This window comes from Thamnophis sirtalis, unplaced genomic scaffold (genome assembly GCF_051295495.1).
Source record: "Thamnophis sirtalis isolate CommonGarterSnake01/CBP01778 unplaced genomic scaffold, rThaSir2_p1.2 scaffold_2, whole genome shotgun sequence".
NCBI classification, from domain to species: Eukaryota; Metazoa; Chordata; class Lepidosauria; order Squamata; family Natricidae; genus Thamnophis; species Thamnophis sirtalis.
The window spans coordinates 14,788,124-14,806,209 of record NW_028261382.1 but is presented as its reverse complement, the minus strand read 5'-3'; the positions used below and the strand labels follow the sequence as shown (position 1 = coordinate 14,806,209).

At 42.6% G+C, this 18,086-nt stretch overlaps 1 protein-coding gene across 6 annotated transcripts in view; it reads left to right on the top strand.

Annotated features, from left to right (window-relative positions):
- Positions 1–18,086, top strand: part of AKAP13 (A-kinase anchoring protein 13) — a 290,352-nt gene that overhangs the window by 94,959 nt on the left and 177,307 nt on the right. For all 6 annotated transcript variants that reach the window (XM_087704310.1, XM_087704313.1, XM_087704311.1 and 3 more), the window contains exons 3-4: positions 6,296–6,339; positions 17,180–17,330. In XM_087704310.1, coding sequence (XP_087560436.1) covers positions 6,307–6,339; positions 17,180–17,330 — 184 coding nt within the window. In that variant the 5' untranslated portion in view covers positions 6,296–6,306. The remainder of the gene's footprint in view (positions 1–6,295; positions 6,340–17,179; positions 17,331–18,086) is intronic.

The window sequence follows — 18,086 nt, the reverse complement described above, 5'->3', positions numbered from 1 at the left end:
TGATAGCAGTATTCCAGTATTTGAGGGGCTGCCACGAGGAGGAGGGGGGTCAACTTATTCTCCAAAACACCAGAGGGCAGGACAAGAAACAATGGATGGAAACTAATCAAGGAGAGAAGCAACCTGGAATTAAGGAGAAACTTCCTAACAGAGAGGACAATTAACCAGTGGAACAACTTGCCCTCAAAAGTTGCGGGTGCTTCATTACTGGAGGTTTTTAAGAAGAGATTACTGTAGACCAGGGATCCTCAAACTTTTTCAACAGGGGGCCAGTTCACAGTCTCTCAAACTGTTGGGGGGGCTGGACCAGATGGGTGGGCGTGGCTCGGTGGTCATGTGACTGGGTGGCCGTGGCCAATTTAGCAGTCCAAACAATACACACGAATTAAACTTTCTTTTGTTATGCTCCTAGGGGTGGAAAGCAGGTTAGTCAAGGGATGTGGCTGCCTTGGGTTGTGTATGAAGGGTGTGTGGGTGTGTGTTTGTGTGTCCCACTCCTTCCCTCTCTCTTCCTCTCTCTCTGGAGGTCAGGAAGGCCACGAACAGGATGCACAAAAGATGGGTGGGGCCCTCAGGTAGGTGGTGTGATGTGGGCAAGGCAGCCTTGTCGTCTCACGCAGGCTGGATTAATGGCTTCGGTGGGCCGTATCCGGCCCGCAGGCCATAGTTTGAGGACCCCTGCTGTAGACAGTCACTTGTTGGAAACGGTATAGGGTGTCGTGTTTGAGCAGGGAGTTGTAGAAGACCTCCAAGCTCTATTCTTAATTAAATAACCAGTCCTGGAAGCTAAATACCAAATAGCAGATTGAGATCTAGGATTGTCAAGAAATGCTACCTGTTCCACACACTGAGCCAAGTAGATTCCAGGAGACTCAGTGCGTGGCTGGGACAGTAATCCCTAGGAGAGTTTTAGATTTGTTAAACACCTGGGAATGATTTGGGACTGTAATGGTGTGTAAGAACAACCTTGGAATAATGGGAGGAAAAAGTACCGCCTAGCCCTAGGGAATGAGCTGATAAGAGACGGCATAGCCCACAGGTGCATGATGGGAAGAGGGGAAAAAAATTAGGAAGGACCCTCCCTAAATTACCATGTGATAAAATGAGCTGGCTGGAGATTTTTACTTCCAGACTTTCAAGTGTCTGCTAAAGCAGCTCTACCATAGAATAGAATTCTTGTATTCATCTTGTCAAGTTTCCTACCTAACTTTTTACGAGGAGGACTGATATCACTTGAACTAAAGTAGAACAAAAAGGTAGGCAAAACAGCTTTTAAAACAATCCTTGGGGGAAAGCAGCTGGTTTGGAGGAATCAAGATGTGTTAACAAATGCTAAAAGAATAAGAGCAGACTTGGGAAGTGGTTGGAAGTATTCAGTCAAAAAATGAAAAAAAAAAAGATTCATGCCAACATTTGAAAAAGAATGTGGTACAAAATATAGTTGTTTATATGCCAATTCCAGAAGTCCCTGGTCCTCATGGGGCAGTAAGAGTGCTTGTATAAAAGAACAGAATTAAAATGGTGGAAAGGAGAGAATTAGCAAGGGAGGAAGAAGGGGAGAAGTATTGCTTTTATATCAAGAAGAAAACTAGATGCCTCCATAAAAATAATTATGGGTTGCAACATTTATTCCTAAATGTAAAATACATCTAGGGATATGATGGATTGTTAAAAAAAACCACTGAGGGTGATTTTGTTGACTTTTAAAAGAAACTAGGGAAGCATGCTTAGAGGTTCTAATGGTGGACCAATAAACTGAGAAAGAGATGTACAGGAAAGCTTAAGAGGTCTGTATCTCTTTGCCCTGCATGCAAATTATTTAAAACCAAAATCATTGAAGCTCAGCTCGAATTTCAAAATGTAAGACAAGGTTAACTGAATCCAGGAAGAGACCAGCCTGGTTTTCTAGCAGTGCTGTAAAAATGAAGGCAGGTGTCTTAAATTATAATTTATCAATTAAAATGGCCGTAGTGAGAAGAAGAAAATGGAGGAAGGGCTAGTGAAGGTCAATATAAAAGGAATGAAAAAAAAACTGGCAAGGAAAGAAAGAAGGATTAAAACACATGGTCTTGATTGCATGTACTTGATACTCAAAAGGCAAATTTTGTAGAAAAGATATAGAAAAAAGAAGTAGAGATAAGAAAGAGTAGGCTTTCCTGATGGAAAATCGATGACCTTGATCTGAGCATTTAGTGGGATAAAAATGTAAAACATAAATATTGGGTAGACATACTGGGATATTTGCCAAACCTTTAGCTCTGGATTTCAACTGTCCCTGAAATATGTAGTTGTTAGAAGTCATGTCCAACCCATCATGACCACATGGACAATGTTCCTCCAGGCCTTCCTGTCCTCTACCATCCTCTGAAGTCCATTTAAGCTCATGCCTACTGCTTCAGTGACCCATCCAGCCACCTCATTCTCTGCCGTCCCCTTCTTCTTTTGCCCTCCATCGTTCCCAGCATGAGGCTCTTCTCCAGTGAGTCCTTCCTTCTCATTAGGTGGCCAAAGTATTTGAGTTTCATCTTCAGGATCTGGCCTTCTAAAGAGCAGTCAGGGTTGATCTCCTCTAGGACTGACCTGTTGGATCGTCTTGTAGTCCAAGGGAACACAGGAAATTCAATATATTGCAAAGACTAAATCCAGAGTGTGACCATTATAAACCTATGATACTAAGTTCTCGCCGCCTCCTTCCTTCCTTCACCTCTATTGGTCCTTCTAGCTGTGTATTTCAATAACAGCAACTTCCCAGGGATTTTTCCTAACCCATGTAAGAAATGCTGGGAATTGGACTTGCCTGCTAGGGGTCAAGAGCCCTGACCCTGATCCCTAACAGCTGGGGTTGGCAGTGAAGATGAGTCATAGGCCAGTGATTCTGTAGCTGAGATTCTTTATAATTCCCCACCCTTCTCCAAAGCAGACAATACAGATGTCAGTCACCCAATAACCCATCCGTCTTGCCACAACCAGAGTTTAGACTTACGAGTGAGGCCTCTTTTAGATACATTATTTCTAGACGGGGATGTGGCTGCATTTTTAAATACTATTTTAAAGCTCAATTTTAAAGTTTTCTTGGCAACAGCATAGAAGTGGTATGCTCTTGTCTTCTTCTACAATGTTTGGACATCCCACTTTAGTGTTCCTCGTACCCGGTATTAACTAAGAGAGTTGGGACCAGAAACTCCATTGTTAAGCAACGTTGCAAGTTGAAAAACCGGATGATTGTGCTGGTTAACCATGACAATTGTGGCAGGAACGACTTGCCTCCAGAAGTTGTGGGTCAGTGGTGGGTTCCAGATCCCGTTCCAACTGGTATGGTTGAAACTTGCCTAGTGTTGTCCACATGGACATGTGCAGCGTGCACGCACATGCATCGTACCTGCCAGCGATGCCTCCACAAGCCTTCGCGACGCTCCAGCTGCTCAGCGGAGCATTGCGCAGGTGCTGTATGCGCCATGCATGGAAGCGCCGAAGGCTTTAAAGGACAGGTAAAGAGCTTGGGCGGGTGGGTGGGCCCTCCGGAGCACTGTACCAGAATGGTACCCGGTGCGCCAGGCAGGGTCCGGTATGCCCGTACCGGGGCGTACCGTCCAATTTCTTCTGGACAACCATTTGTTCTGAATGGTTATAGGGTCTTCTGCTTGAACAGTGGGTTGGACTAGAAGACCCCCAAGCCCCTCCCAATTCTGTTATTCTGTTAAATGTTAACCTTCCCAATCTAATATTCCACGCCCCCGCCCCCAGAGTTGTGTTCGACCACAACTCCCATTATCTCCAACCATCATAAGTTAGAAAATCGATGGTTGCAGGCATCATGATGAATCTATTTGTAAAATAAATCTTTTAGATGAAAATCTTTTGCATCCATATTGGCTGTGTCTCTAGCTATAAAACTGCCCCTCCTGTCTCCCCTGCTATCACCATAGGAAGTCGGGTGAGGGAAGAGGAAAAAAAAAATGATGCTGCCAAAGCAGAGCATTTGTTTTATTAAAACTACCCGGGGAAATTGTCTGCAGAGTTTATCTTGCCAAAAGAAACATGAGAACCGTATCACTAACAATTGTTAGGACGCTCTTCTGCAAATGCCATACAAGGAGAAGTTTTATCAGATTTTTTTGCAAATGTTTAAAGGGCAGTTAATAATCAGGCTTGCACGAGCTTGGAGCCATCAAGGTAAGAGAACACCAAGTATGGTTATGCTGTGTTGGGTCTTAATAGCATCCGTGGCTTTGACAAATCTTAAGTGGGCTTCACTGAACTCAACAGAGCTCCAGCAAGACCGCCTCGCCTCGTATGTTTTGAGAGAGAGAGAGATGCACAGCGTAATCCACTTGTAAAAAATGTACTTAACTGTGTCTTGTTAAGCATTGGCCTTGTTCTCTTGGCCAGACTCAGGGTAACTCGGAGCGCACGGATCTCCAGGTTCTCCACGTTTTGAGACTTTAGGGTAATGAATGTACAAACGTGCATCATTAACATTCTGTAAAGCATTCTTTTTCTCCCCTCTCCTCCCCCAAAAACGTGTTTTGGGCTCCCTGGCTAGAATTCTACCTTTGATTAACAAAATAGTATTTGCAATGTTTATAAGGGTCCTACTTACCACCCATAAAGCCCTTCATGGCAGTGGATCTGCGTACTTGAGAGACCGCCTCCTGCCAATTACCTCCTTGCGACCTATTAGATCGCACAGATTAGGCCTCCTCCGAGTTCCATCTGCCAGTCAGTGTCGACTGGCAACTACGCAGAGGAGAGCCTTTTCAGTAGTAGCTCCGACCCTTTGGAACGATCTCCCCGTGGAGATTCGTACCCTCACCACCCTCCAGACCTTCCGCACAGCCCTCAAGACCTGGCTATCCCGTCAGGCCTGGGGATAAAGATCGTAATCTGTCCCCACCCGAATGATGAATGTTGTGTTTTATTTTTACTTGCACTGTTTTCATGTTTATTGTTTTATTGTCTTGTATCCCCCTCCCTATAAATTGTAAGCCGCCCTGAGTCCCCTCAGGGAAAAGGGCGGCCTATAAATAAAGCTAAACAAACAAACAAACAAACAAACCAAAGGATTCATTTGGTTGTTGTCCATTTGGAAACAAGTATGTTAAAAAAAAAAGTTTTGCAAATGTTTTGGTACCAGTCAACTCTGAATTGAACCTGGCTGAAGCCATCTTGTGCTGCTTCATAGTTGCCATGCGCTATGGGTGGGAAGGATGAGGGGGAAATAGCTAGACGGTCTTTTAGACCAAATAAAGGGCTCTCCCATGGGAACCAAGGTCATCCCAACAGGTGGCAGGAGGAGGAGGAGGAGCAGAAGTGGTGAAGGGAGCCTGCTAGCCGCTTTGATTGGACAATGTGACCTGTGACATCTGGGGAGGGAAACATTTGCTCTTTTAATTACATGGTAACCGCAGGAAACTTTTAGAGTTGGTTTTCACTGGCTGTGCCGATATGATGTGTCCAATAAACAAGTTCTCTGAGGAACGTTCCTGCCTTGGAGTTCTGATTTTTTGGATTTGTTACTCAGAACATTGACAGTACCATAAAGCTGACCACATTTATTGTGATACAAATCCGGGAAAATTAGTGCGGTTCTTTCTAGATGTTTAAGACCGTGTGTTGTCTTCAATTTACAACTGTTTGGGTAGAAACTGTTCAAAGTTTCAGTGGCACTGAGAAAAGTGCCTTATTAGGGACTCCTCGCACTTATGACTGTTGCAGAATCCCCATCATGGTCATGCGATCAAAATCCGAACCCTTGACAGCCCGGATGTATTTTTTGATGGTTGAAAAAACCTGAGGTCATGTAATCAACATTTGTGTCTTTTCCAGGTGGCTTTTGACAAGCAAAGGGAATGGGGAAAGTCAGATTCGTTTAAAGACTTCACAATTCACTAAACAACTGGTGATTCACTTAACAACTAAGGCAAAAAAAGAGTTGTAAAATCTGATATGACTGCCTTGCTTAACAATACAAATTCTGGCCTTAATTATGTTGTAAATAAAGGAATCCCCTCTGTTGTGTCCCTAATCCTTGTCCCAATGGCAGGAACTATGTCAAACTGGAGACCAGGGTATTTTAATCAGTTGTCTCCTCCTCCTCCTCCTCCTCCTCCTCCCCCTCCTCCTCCTCCCCTTCCCCTCCTCCTCCTCTTCCCCCCTCCCCCTCCTCCTTCTTCTTCCGCCCTAGCCATCATAGGAGGTTGGCGATCATGTTGGCAATCCTGTTAACATTATTAATAATTATTAATATGTGTTTATTGAACTAATGGTTTTTTTTGTTTTTATTTTTTCCCTTTAGCGTTCTGGGTCATGAAACTTAATCCACAGCAAGCTCCATTGTATGTGAGTAAACCATTTTTTCTTTTCAATTTACATTTTCCATCTGGGGATTTAGACATTAGGGAATCGTTATGGCTTATCAATCACTGAATCAGATGCTGTCAGTTGGATAATTTTAATAATTAAAACCTGTGGTGTAATGGCTGTAGGAGTGTTGGCAATATTTGTGCCTCAGCTTGGAACACTTGTGAGCAGAATGTAGGTGAGCAAAATTGTGAACAGCCCTCTTTGCAAGCAAGAACATGTTCTCCTCTTTCTTTGGAGTTCTCCTAGATACCCTGATGTGGGTAGACCTTTGACTTGGTTGCCTTTTCAGCCACTATCTTATGATCTTATGGGTACCAAAAGTAAAGTTATGGGCACCACAACGATTCCACCAATAGTACTTGATTACTATAGGATGTATGAACACAATCTTGAAAGCCCGTTTGCAACCTTCACTGGCCCTTTTGAAGGACAACCAGATTCAAGCAAGGTTCTTCTGACTTCTTTCTCATACTTTCTACTTTCTGATCAATTGTTTTGCCTCCCCTACTTCTCAAAGCCAGGACTACATTCCTTGCTCTCCAAAGTTTCTCCCCTTGCTCTCCAAAAGACCCAAATCTCCATGAGGTTTTGACAACCTCATCTCGAAGAGATCACATTTATAACCTGCTGAATTAGCTACAGATTCCTGATGATTTACAACAATAAAAGCATTATCTCTGCCCATCCTACATCTTCTAACAAAATGAGCATGTTCCAGGCTCTCTCTTTAAAGCAGTGGTGCTTGATTGGAGCTATAGCCATGCCTTTTTTTGTTACATTGCTTACCCATTAGAACAAGTGTCTTTTGTGTGCATACTTCCACCTCACAAACATGATTCAGATGTCCTCAACCTTGTTGAGCCATATTCTGGAAGATGAGTATATAATTGACGAACCCCAGCTATACAATGTTGACATATTGTCTTATGAGTTTCTTTTTTATTGACAACTAGCTGATAACCTGGGTATTTATTTATCCCAACCCTCCTTCCGTGAATGTTGCTGCAATTTTTAATGTTGGGTTTCCCCCACTTTACCAGAGGAAGCCCCCTTGTGGAGTACTGTTTAGCCATTACCACGGCAACTCCACAGCGCAGTACAGTAGAATTCATTTTAAGAAAGGACGGTAGAAGCCATTTTAAGGCACAACAGGCTGTATCTTAACAGAACACATACCCTGAGGAGTGTTAGGGGTGTCTTAACCCCACAGTATTTGCTTCCAGAGAGTAAGTTATCTGTGTACCAGGTTTGGTTGAAATTACTCAAGGCGTTCCAGAGTTATGCTGGAACAAACACACACACACTCATGTATGTATGTATGTATGTGTTTTATTTGCAATATGGGGTGGCCTTCTTGATGTACTTTACTCAGAGCGATGATTAGTTGAGTCAATACATATAAATATATAAGTCAAATAACAGAAAAATTAAGATCTCCAGAAAAAAGGTCAACCTTAATGATTGTGTATCTGGCTATGTTTGCTTGGGATATATTTGCTTGGAATGTTGAAGAAAGGACCCTGCATTTCTTCTGTTATGACAGGGCCTTCCTTTATTAATCTCCTTTGATAAAAAAGGAATGCTTTATAAGCTAGGCTTCTTTTGATCCACTATTTACCTTGTGGCAAGATGTAACCCAATGGAGCGGTGGGAGGGAAATATTTCTTGGATGACAAAGGAAAGTCTATATTTTTACAACCAGGACTGCATCTTCAAATGCCTGAAGGTGATTCTGGAAGTCAACCACAGATGTAGCTGCTTGTCTGTCATCCTTTTTTTATATGAAAAATATTTGGAAAGTAAAAGAGGCAGTGCCAGAGCTTCAGGGACAATGTCAAGAGGGATTTGTCTGTAGGGCAAAGAACAAAAAGGATGCTCCATGTTTGAACCATCTTTACTTGTCTTAAGGGACGCTGTGCCTCAGTGGCTAAGATGCTGAGCTTGTCGATCAGACCAGGGGGGCCTTTGCCCAGGTTCGCCTGGTGCACCAGTTGCGGCCCTATCTGGACCAGGAGGCACTTCGAATAGTCACTCACGCCCTCGTCACCTCAAGACTGGATTACTGTAACGCACTCTACATGGGGCTGCCCCTGAAGAGTGTTCGAAGATTGCAGTTGGTTCAGAATGCAGCCGCCCGAGCGATAATGGGTGTACCCAGATACACCCATGTTACACCTATCCTCCGTGAGCTGCACTGGCTCCCCATTGGTCTCCGGACCCGCTTCAAGGTGCTAGTCATTACTTTTAAAGCCCTACATGGTACTGGACCTGGCTACCTGAGAGACCGCCTCCTGCCATTTACCTCCCAATGACCAATAAGATCACACAGGTTGGGCGTCCTCCGGGTGTCGTCAACCGGACAATGCTGGCTGGCGGCCCCCTGAGGGAGGGCCTTCTCTGTAGCTGCGCCGGCCTTATGGAACGAGCTACCCGCAGAGATCCGGATCCTTACCACTCTCCCGGCCTTCCGTAAAGCGACTAAGACCTGGCTGTTCCGGCAGGCCTGGGGCTGTTGAGTAATATTCCAGCCCCACGTGACTGAATGGTGATTTTGTTTTAAATAATTGTATTTTTAATACTTTATGTCTTTGCTTTGTTGTGAGCCGCCCAGAGTCCCCTGGGAGTGGGCGGCATACAAATTTTATTAAAGTTACAAAGTTACAAAGTTCGGTGGTTCGAATCCCTAGTGCCACGTAATGAAGTGAGCTCCCGTTACGTGTCCCAGCTTCCGCCAACCTAGCAATTCAAAAGCACGTAAAAAATGCAAGTGAAAGTCTACAGACCTGGCTGATGTATGGAAGAGAGGCAGTTTTGGTCTGACATACTATCTCCCAGAATCCCTTGTGACCTATCCAGAATCCTTGTAAATGACTGCAGCATGGCCTCTCAGAATCCTTTACAACAACTTAAGAATTCTTTGTGGCATGGAAAAGAGGTTGCCGCTACGTTTTTATGGAAAGCTGACCTGCCCCATTGCTCAAGTTTTGACAACCTCTGGATTGAACTGTTGAGCTTGTTACACATGGGAGTTGGGACCCAAACCATTCATTTTTCAACTCTGTGCTTAACTTTTTCCTTTCTTCTCTCCTTTTTCTCGCCCCCCTCTTTTCTCATTCTCAGCCTTGGATGAGAACAGTGGAGTGCCACCAAGTGGCCTCTGTTAAACCTGCCCTTTGGCTTTTAATCATGATCCCCAAAACGTCTTCTCCCATCTCTGCTTTCTCCAGCTCTGCTGGCCAGGGAATTCTGGAAGTTGAAGTTCACACATCTTTAGGTTAGCAAGATTGAGAAAGACTTGTTTAGAAAACTTGGAAGTTTGTGAACATGAAAGTCCCAGAGCTTCTCCGTGAGATGACACTGGATTTCCTCTCTATTCTTCTCTGTGTTTTAAAATAAGTTGCCAACACATTGTCCGTGCCCCACTCAAAAGAATAAATACTTTTAGACGGTTTGCTTCATCAAAAGTTCGAGAATACAAGTTAACATTCTGTGTGGCTTCCTTGCACTTATTTTAAATGAAAAACAATAGGCCATTTTGTATATCGCAAACTCTCCCTACCAAGTTGGACGCTCTTAATAAATGTCACCAATGGCCGTTGCCTGCTTGTCAAAAGAGTTGATGAAAGATGTCAGAGTGGTTTTTATGTACACCTTCTTTGACAATTGTCCTTCAGCATTTGTGATACGGTTTTGTAGCCAGCTGTGAGGTGAATGGTTGCCAACTGCCCCCACCCCCCCGAAACTTCACAGTTTGATATTAATCATCCAGCGCTATCAAGCAGAATGAATGTGTTATGAGTAAGTGTTGAGTATTTGTTGTCTCGCTGACATTCTACATTTAGTAATAATAATAAAGAAAGCTTGCCCTTCAGCCTAAAGCAAAAACAGCCGAAGCCATTGTGTTGACATGTAGATTTCCTGAAATTAGTTGGAGATTGGAAAGAGACTGGCATTTCTTTTAAGGGGTATAAGATGTGTCAAAACAAGAACATTTTCCAGTTGCAAGATCCTTACATTACCCGTGTTTCACCAATGTGCTTGCTAGCAATTTGCTTTCACTGAAGAGAAGATGGCATTGGAAAAAAAAACATTGCTCTTTCTTCTGATCCAGGAGAAGGTACTTCTAGTTAGAACTCCTATGTTATCAGGTGGAATGCATCAGGGCCATATCTTAAGTTGCAGTTCAAAAGATTCACTGCTCAAAACTGTACACAAGAATTTGGTCAACTAAAGTTCATTACTGAATTGGTGACAGATAAAAAGGCTAATGGAATTCGAGAGGGGTTGGATTTAGAGCTTTTGTGGGAATGTAATGACTCTAGGCTGATGTCTTGCTTAACTCGGCCCTTCCAAGCTCTTCTCCTACATTAATATCCTTTCCATTGGCTATTCTAGCTGCTGGGACTTGAAATCTATAAGAAGAGTTTGGTTGGATTAATCCAAAGTCCATCTCAGTCCAGCTTCCTGTATTTCAATCTGGACAACCACGTGACACTGAAGTGCTCACCTGCAGATGGAGACACAACCCGCTCTGCTATTTTTCCCCTGCATCCAGAATCTGGAGATAGTTTCCATCCATTGCTTCTTGTTCTACCCTCAGGTGCTTTGGAGAATAGATTGACTCCCTCTTCTTTGGGGCAGCCCCTGAGATATTGGAACACTGCTATCATGTCACCCCTCGTCCTTTTTTTCATTAAACTAGCCATGCCCAGTTCCTGCAACCGTTCTTCCTATGTTTTAGCCTACAGTCCCCTAATCATCTTTGTTGCTGTTCTCTGCACTCTTTCTAGAGTCTCAACATCTTTTTTACATCGTGGCGACCAAAACTGGATGCAGAATTCCAAGTGTGACCTTACCACACTTGGTCCTTTTGAACTCTGGCTCTTGACATCTTGCACCTAACAGGTTCTTCTCTTATCAAAGGTTGAGGTTTCCTCGAGAGTCACTTAGGTAAGATGGCCAGTTTAGAAATCTAATAAACCATTAAAAAGAACGAGAGGGCAGGATTCAAAAGAAACCAGAAGAAACCTCTGGAAAACCCCATGTTCCTGCTGTCCCAACCCCTTTTAGAATTCCTTCCACACATCTTCACGTTTCAGAAAGGTTTGCGACTCGAAAGAAAAGCTGACTGTTTTTAAGTGTCTGCCGAATGGCGGAAAGCAATCTGTTTTCCTTGGCAGTGGGGCACTGAGCCAAGTTAATGTTAGTCAGTCCAAACCAGGTACAAAATTAACTTATACTTTGTTTGCTTGTCTGGGCCAGAAGTCTGCTTTGATCTCGGGAGCCCTTTTTCTCCAAATGAGAGTTGGCAAGGCCAAGTAGTCATTTGTTAGCTGCTTTAAGTGAAGGGGGGTTATAATAACCACCTTGTGTGGTAGTGATCTCTAACAGATGACATTATTTGGGTAATAATAAACCAGGAAAAGTAAACACGCTTGAATTAAACAGCTCTTTCAGAGCTCAAGGCAGCCTTGCTGTTGCAGAGGTTCTTGTTCAGCAACCATTCGAAGTCACAACAGTGCTCAACAAGAAGACTTATGGCCGGTCCTTGAAGTTGTGGCTGTCGCGGTGTTCCCACAGTCGCAGGATCACGATTGGGGCACTTGGGCAACCGGCACACAGTTACAACGGTCACAGCTTCCCACAGTCACATCATCACCCCTTGCGATCTTCACGGCCAGCTTCCAATAAGTCAAGTCAATGAGGAAACCAGCCACCCCCTGATGTTGTGCTTAATGACTGCACAGGATTCTTTAACAACCACAACCTCAACTGTCATTGTGCACTGAAGATCGCATTTAATTTTGTTGTACAAGGTGCAATGACAATAAAGTAAAGTAAAGTAAAGTAAAGAAAAGAAAGGGGAAAGACTTCCTTGATGGCAACATTCTGGATTTATTTAAACCAGGATGCTTTGCCCTGAAAGGTGTTGAGCCTGTCTTCCTAACAGGCTGATTGGGTTTGTCAGAAATATAGGTAGTCTTTGACTTATGACCACAATTGACCCCAACATTTATGTTGCTAGGCGAGACAGTTGTTAAGTGACTTTTGCTCCATTTTATAACCTTTCTTGCCACAATTGTTCAGTCAATCACTGCAGTTGTGAAGTTAGTAAAATGGTTCTGAAGTGGATCTTTCCCATTGACCTTGCTTGTCGGAAGTTCGCAAAAGGGGATCGCAAGAGCTCCGGGCATTGCAACTATCATACATACACACCAGCTTGCCAAGCTTCTGAATCTGGATCAGTGACCATGAGAAAGCTGCAATAGTCGTAACTGTGAAAAACGATCATAAGTCACATTTTCCAGTGCCGTTGTAACTTTGAAAGGTCACTAAATGAACTGTTGTAAGTCGAGAACTGCCTGTATCTGGACTCAGTCCTCTGTCATTTTCTAATAATGAGACGAGATATTTTTGTTCGCTTTCCCAACGGGAGGATAAAATCATTTATGGAAACGATGCAGAAAATGACCTTGTTGAAGCTGAGGGTGGGGTCAAATGCATCATCAGTCTGGAGTCCCTATGCCCCCTCCCCCCCAAAAAAGAAATCTACATCCACCCTCCCTAAAAGCCCCTTGACTCTTATCTGGTGCCAATTTGCCTTGACCATTAATAGATCCGATTCTTGTGTACAGTGATACAGAATAAAACCATAGCACATTCTGAACTCTGTTTTGGTTCCTGGTTATTTGTGCCTGATATATAATTTTTCTAATGATTAAAAGCATTCTGCTTCTGTTCCTGATTTTTACTTTTTTTTTTTGGCACCAAATTTGAAATTTACCTATGAACTTGGGTGGCTGATCCCAACTCACACAATTATTCTTCTGAGTGTTTATCAAAAGGTTGCTTGCTACAAGCACTCTCCTTGACGGTTACTCAATCTTCATCCCCCCCATATCAATCTTCATCACCCCTCATATCTATATATCTATATATCTATATATCTATATATGTTATATTTATGCTGATAAATAAATAAATAAATAAATATTTGGGCATACCAGGGGTTGTGACTTTAAATATATATCTATATATCTATATATCTATATATCTATATATCTATATATCTATATATCTATATATCTATATATCTATATATCTATATCTATATCTATATATCTATATCTATATATCTATCTATATCTATATCTATCTATCTATCTATCTATCTATCTATCTATCTATAATATATAACTATTTCTATTATTTCTATTTCTATTTCTATTTCTACTTATACTTATATTTATACTTATATTTATATTATTTATATTTATATTTACATTTACATTTATATTTTTATTTATATTTATATTATTTATATTTATTTATATTTCTATTATCTATCTATCTATCTATCTATCTATCTATCTATTTATCTATCTATCATCTATCTACGTTTTTGTAGATTTTCAGGGGTACAGGTATGCAGGTCTTGGCGTGTTTGGGTCTTTTCCAGTTTAAAATTGAGAGTATCTTGGTGACTTTTTGACGAGGTCTCACTTGCCATCTTCAGTCTGGTGCCTTCAACTTCGTGCTTGTGCGAGCAAAGCACAAGCACGAACTGAAAACATTTATACATATACATATACATGTGTGTGTGTGTGTGTGTTTCTGTGTATGTATGTATATGTGTGTGTATGTGTGTATCATACATACATACACATATATGTATGTATAAATGGCTGTGGTGTGTGTTTGTGTTTATGTTCCAGCATAACTCTGGAACGTCTCGAGCAATTTCAACCAAACTTGGTACACAGATGGACTTACTCTCTGGAATCAAATACTGTGGGGTAAAACACCCCTAACACCCCTCAGTGTGTGTGTTCTGTTGAGAGCCTGTTGTGCCTTAAAACGGCTTCTACCGTACTGCCTTAAAATGGCTTCTACGGTACAGCGGTGTGGAGTTGCCATAGTAACGGCTTCACTGTACTCCACAAAGGGGCTCCCTCTGGTAGAAAATACAACATTAGAAATTGCGGCGAGGTTCATGGAAGGAAGGAGGGCTGGGATAAATAAATCCCTGGGCAGCACCGAGTTATCAGCTAGTCTGGAATAAAAAAAGCAGTAATCAATAAACTGTGCCATTTTTTTAATTCTGGTTTTGTTTCTTCTCTGTCTGAAGGAAACTTCTGTTTTTCTGCCACTTTTTAAGGCTGAAGGGGATGGAGTACGGGGTTATTTTGTTGCTCCAAAGTTTTGGAAGTTATTTATTACCCCCAGTTCCATCAATATATCTCCCTTGTCCCTTTCTACAATAATTAGGAGCATGGATACACTTTCCTTGCATAAGGAGTTGCCTCCCTAGAGGGTTATTATGGTTTCTATTATTTGACCAGTTGTGTTTCTTGCCTTTTCTATACAGCAGGAAGACTTGAGGCCCAAACCCCAAAGGTGCTTTTTCAAGAGGCAACTGGACTTTCTTGTATTTCTTTGAAGTGTCATGCAAGGGAATTCAAAAACAGGAAAGTCCAGTTGGCTCTTGAAAAAGCACCTTTGGGACAACCATGTCCTGGATGCCTGAGAATCTCCAGAGACATTGAGGCAAATGAAATCCAATGCATTTAAGAAGAGAGAAGATTAAAAAAAAAAGCCAACTGAAATCATTAGCATATAAAGATCTGGCTTTTTAAATTCATCCAATTTGTCACAATAATGTAAAGGTAAAGGTTCCCCTCGCACATATATGCTAGTTGTCCCCAACTCTAGGGGGCAGGGCTCATCTCAGTTTCAAAGCCGAAGAGCCAGCGCTGTCCAAAGACGTTTCAATGGCCATGTGGCCGGCATGACTAAACACCGAAGGCGCACGGAATGCTGTTCCCTTCCCACCAAAGGTGGTCCCTATTTTTCTACTTGCATTTTTACATGCTTTTAAACTGCTAGGTTGGCAGAAGCTGGGACAAGTAACGGGAGCTCACTCCCTTACGCAGCACGGCTGGCCTTTCTGATCGATAAGCTCAGCGTCTTACCCACTGAGCCACTGCATCCCTCACTTTCTTAGTAAGACCCACATGCAATTTTTTCCCCTTCTAGCACCAAACTTTTTAATTCATCCTATTTGTCCTAATAACATACTGGTATGCTATTTTATTTATTATGGTTGGTTGCACAGTCAGCCAAATGTTTAGGTTGGATATGGAATTTCTATCCACCTGACAGAACAGGTAGAAACGTCAATGGATAATTAGGACTGCAGAAAAAACAATTGCAACCAGCCTGCCTTCCATTGAGAACCTGTATACTACACGAGCCAGAAAGAGGGCTGAGAAAATATCTACATCCTTACATCCTGGACATAAACTGTTTCATCTCCTTCCCTCAGGGTGGCGCTATAGGGCATGGCATGCCAAGACACAAAGTTTTTTCCCACCATGCCATCACTCTGCTAAACACCCACTTCTCTCAGCATTATCTTATACCTAAAGATATTTGTAGTAGAACTATATTGCTATTGTCCTTCTTATCTTCTCATCTTCTCTTCCTTTTCATCTTCTCGTTTTCCTCATCTTCTTATCTTCCCTACTACCTTCTCCTGTTGGTATCTTATGATTATGACTGTATCCTATGAGTTACGATCTATGTCTTACCCAGGGGTGGTATTCACTTACCTTCCCTACCAGTTTGCAAATGTGAGCGCATGCGCTGCCACCGCATATGCGCACAGCCTTTTGCGCATGTGTTTTTGGCAAAGAAAAGAAACTAAATGGGATGCCGTAGAACTGTGGTGGGGGTGGGGACACGTGATTTCCACTACCGGTTTGGGCGAATCGGTAGAATACCACCTCTGGTCTTACCACTATGTTGTTGTTTGTGTGTACACTGAGAGCTTATGCACCGGAGACAAATTCCTTGTGTGTCAAATCACAGTTGACCAATAAAGAATATTCCTATTCCTACCGAGTTCTTCCCAAGATCTGAGAAAGAAGGACCACACTGTTGTTTAAATACAATAGCAGAATTGGAAGGGATCTTGGAGGTCTTCTAGTCCAACCCCCTGCCTAGGCAGGAAACCCTATACCATTTCAGAAAAATGGCTATCCAACATCTTCTTAAAGACTTCCAGTGTTGGGGCATTCACAATTTCTGAAGGCAAGCTGTTCCACTGATTAATTGTTCTAACTGTTAGGAAATTTCTCCTCAGTTCTAAGTTGCTTCTCTCCTTGATTAGTTTCCACCCATTGCTTCTTGTTCTACCCTCAGGTGCCTTGGAGAATAGTTTGACTCCCTCCTCTTTGTGGCAACCCCTGAAATATTGGAAGACTGCTATCATGTCTCCCCTAGTCCTTCTTTTCATTAAACTAGACATATCCAGTTCCTGTAACCATTCTTCATATGTTTTAGTCTCCAGTCCCCTAACCATCTTTGTTGCTCTTCTCTGCTCTCTTTCTAGAGTCTCATATCTTTTTTACATCGTGGCGACCAAAACTGAATGCAGGATTCCAAGTGTGGCCTTACCAAGGCATTATAAAGTGATATTAACACTTCACGTGAACTTGATTCTATGCCTCTGTTTATGCAGCCTAGAACTGTGTTGGCTTTTTTGGCAGCTGCTGCACACGGCTGGGTCATATTTAAATAACATTTTAATAACATTGAAGGTCAAATCACAGGATGCAAGTTGTTCCAAGCAAAGCTGCCTTTTGCAATTGACTGATGGTAATTTTGTCAATGCCTAGGGATTCTCCAGATGTTTTCGGATTCCACCTAAGGTGCCTATTACTAAACAGACCTGTTCCATGAATGGATGTTAAATTTTTTGTAAAGGCTAAAAGTTCATACGCTTCTCTTTTTCTTCTTTCCCTGGATCGTTTAGGGTGACAGCATAATCACCATATTGCTTACTGAAGATGATCATGTTGAAAGTGACGATGTGATTTTTTACCTCGTTTTCACTGGATCTGCCCTTCAACATTGCACCAGCACTAGGAAGCTTGATTCAGGGAGGTTGGAAACCGTTGCTCCAGGTAAGCTTGCAAAAATAGGAGGCATAAAATCCTATCCATCCCTTTGCGCAGCTCTTAGTGCATTGGGTCCGTGCATCTGAATGGAGCGCGGGTACAAAACTGGCACTCTCCCCATAGGAGTAGCATCGTGCCTGGGCACTCTATGGGGAAGCGTGGTTTGCTTGTGAGCGAGAGTGCCCAAGAAGGGCTGTAACTTGGATAGAAAGGTGGGCAGAGGAGAACACTTCCAGCGAATGACTTCTTTGTCGGAAAAAAGGGAAGGTGGGGAAATAGAGGTGAAAACCATGGAGAACTTCACACAACTCTGAATCTAGCTTAGTAAAAGAGAGTTTGGTCTTATGACACTGGTTTGCTTGAACCTGTGTGTTGCATTGTGCTCAACATGCTAAAACAAGAGCTGGCTCTCCCAAGCATCCTGAACCACTAAGCCCCCACTTCCAGCATAGGGGAGATTGGCTGGAACATCACTGGTGAAGTGGATTTTTAGAAAAGAGTGCAGCTTCCAGAGAAGATGGTCCCTTTGGCTCCCTTTGGAAAAAAACAGTGGGGCTTTCAAAGAATTGCTGGCACTAATTATGTGGTTGGAATTCTCCTCCCTCCCCACTCCCTCCCCCCTCTTTCTATTTTCCTTCCCCTCTCTCTTTTTCTTCTTTCTTTCTTTCTTTCTTTCTTTCTTTCTTTCTTTCTTTCTTTCTTTCTTTCTTTCTTTCTTTCTTTCTTTCTTCCTTCCTTCCTTCCTTCCTTCCTTCCTTTCTC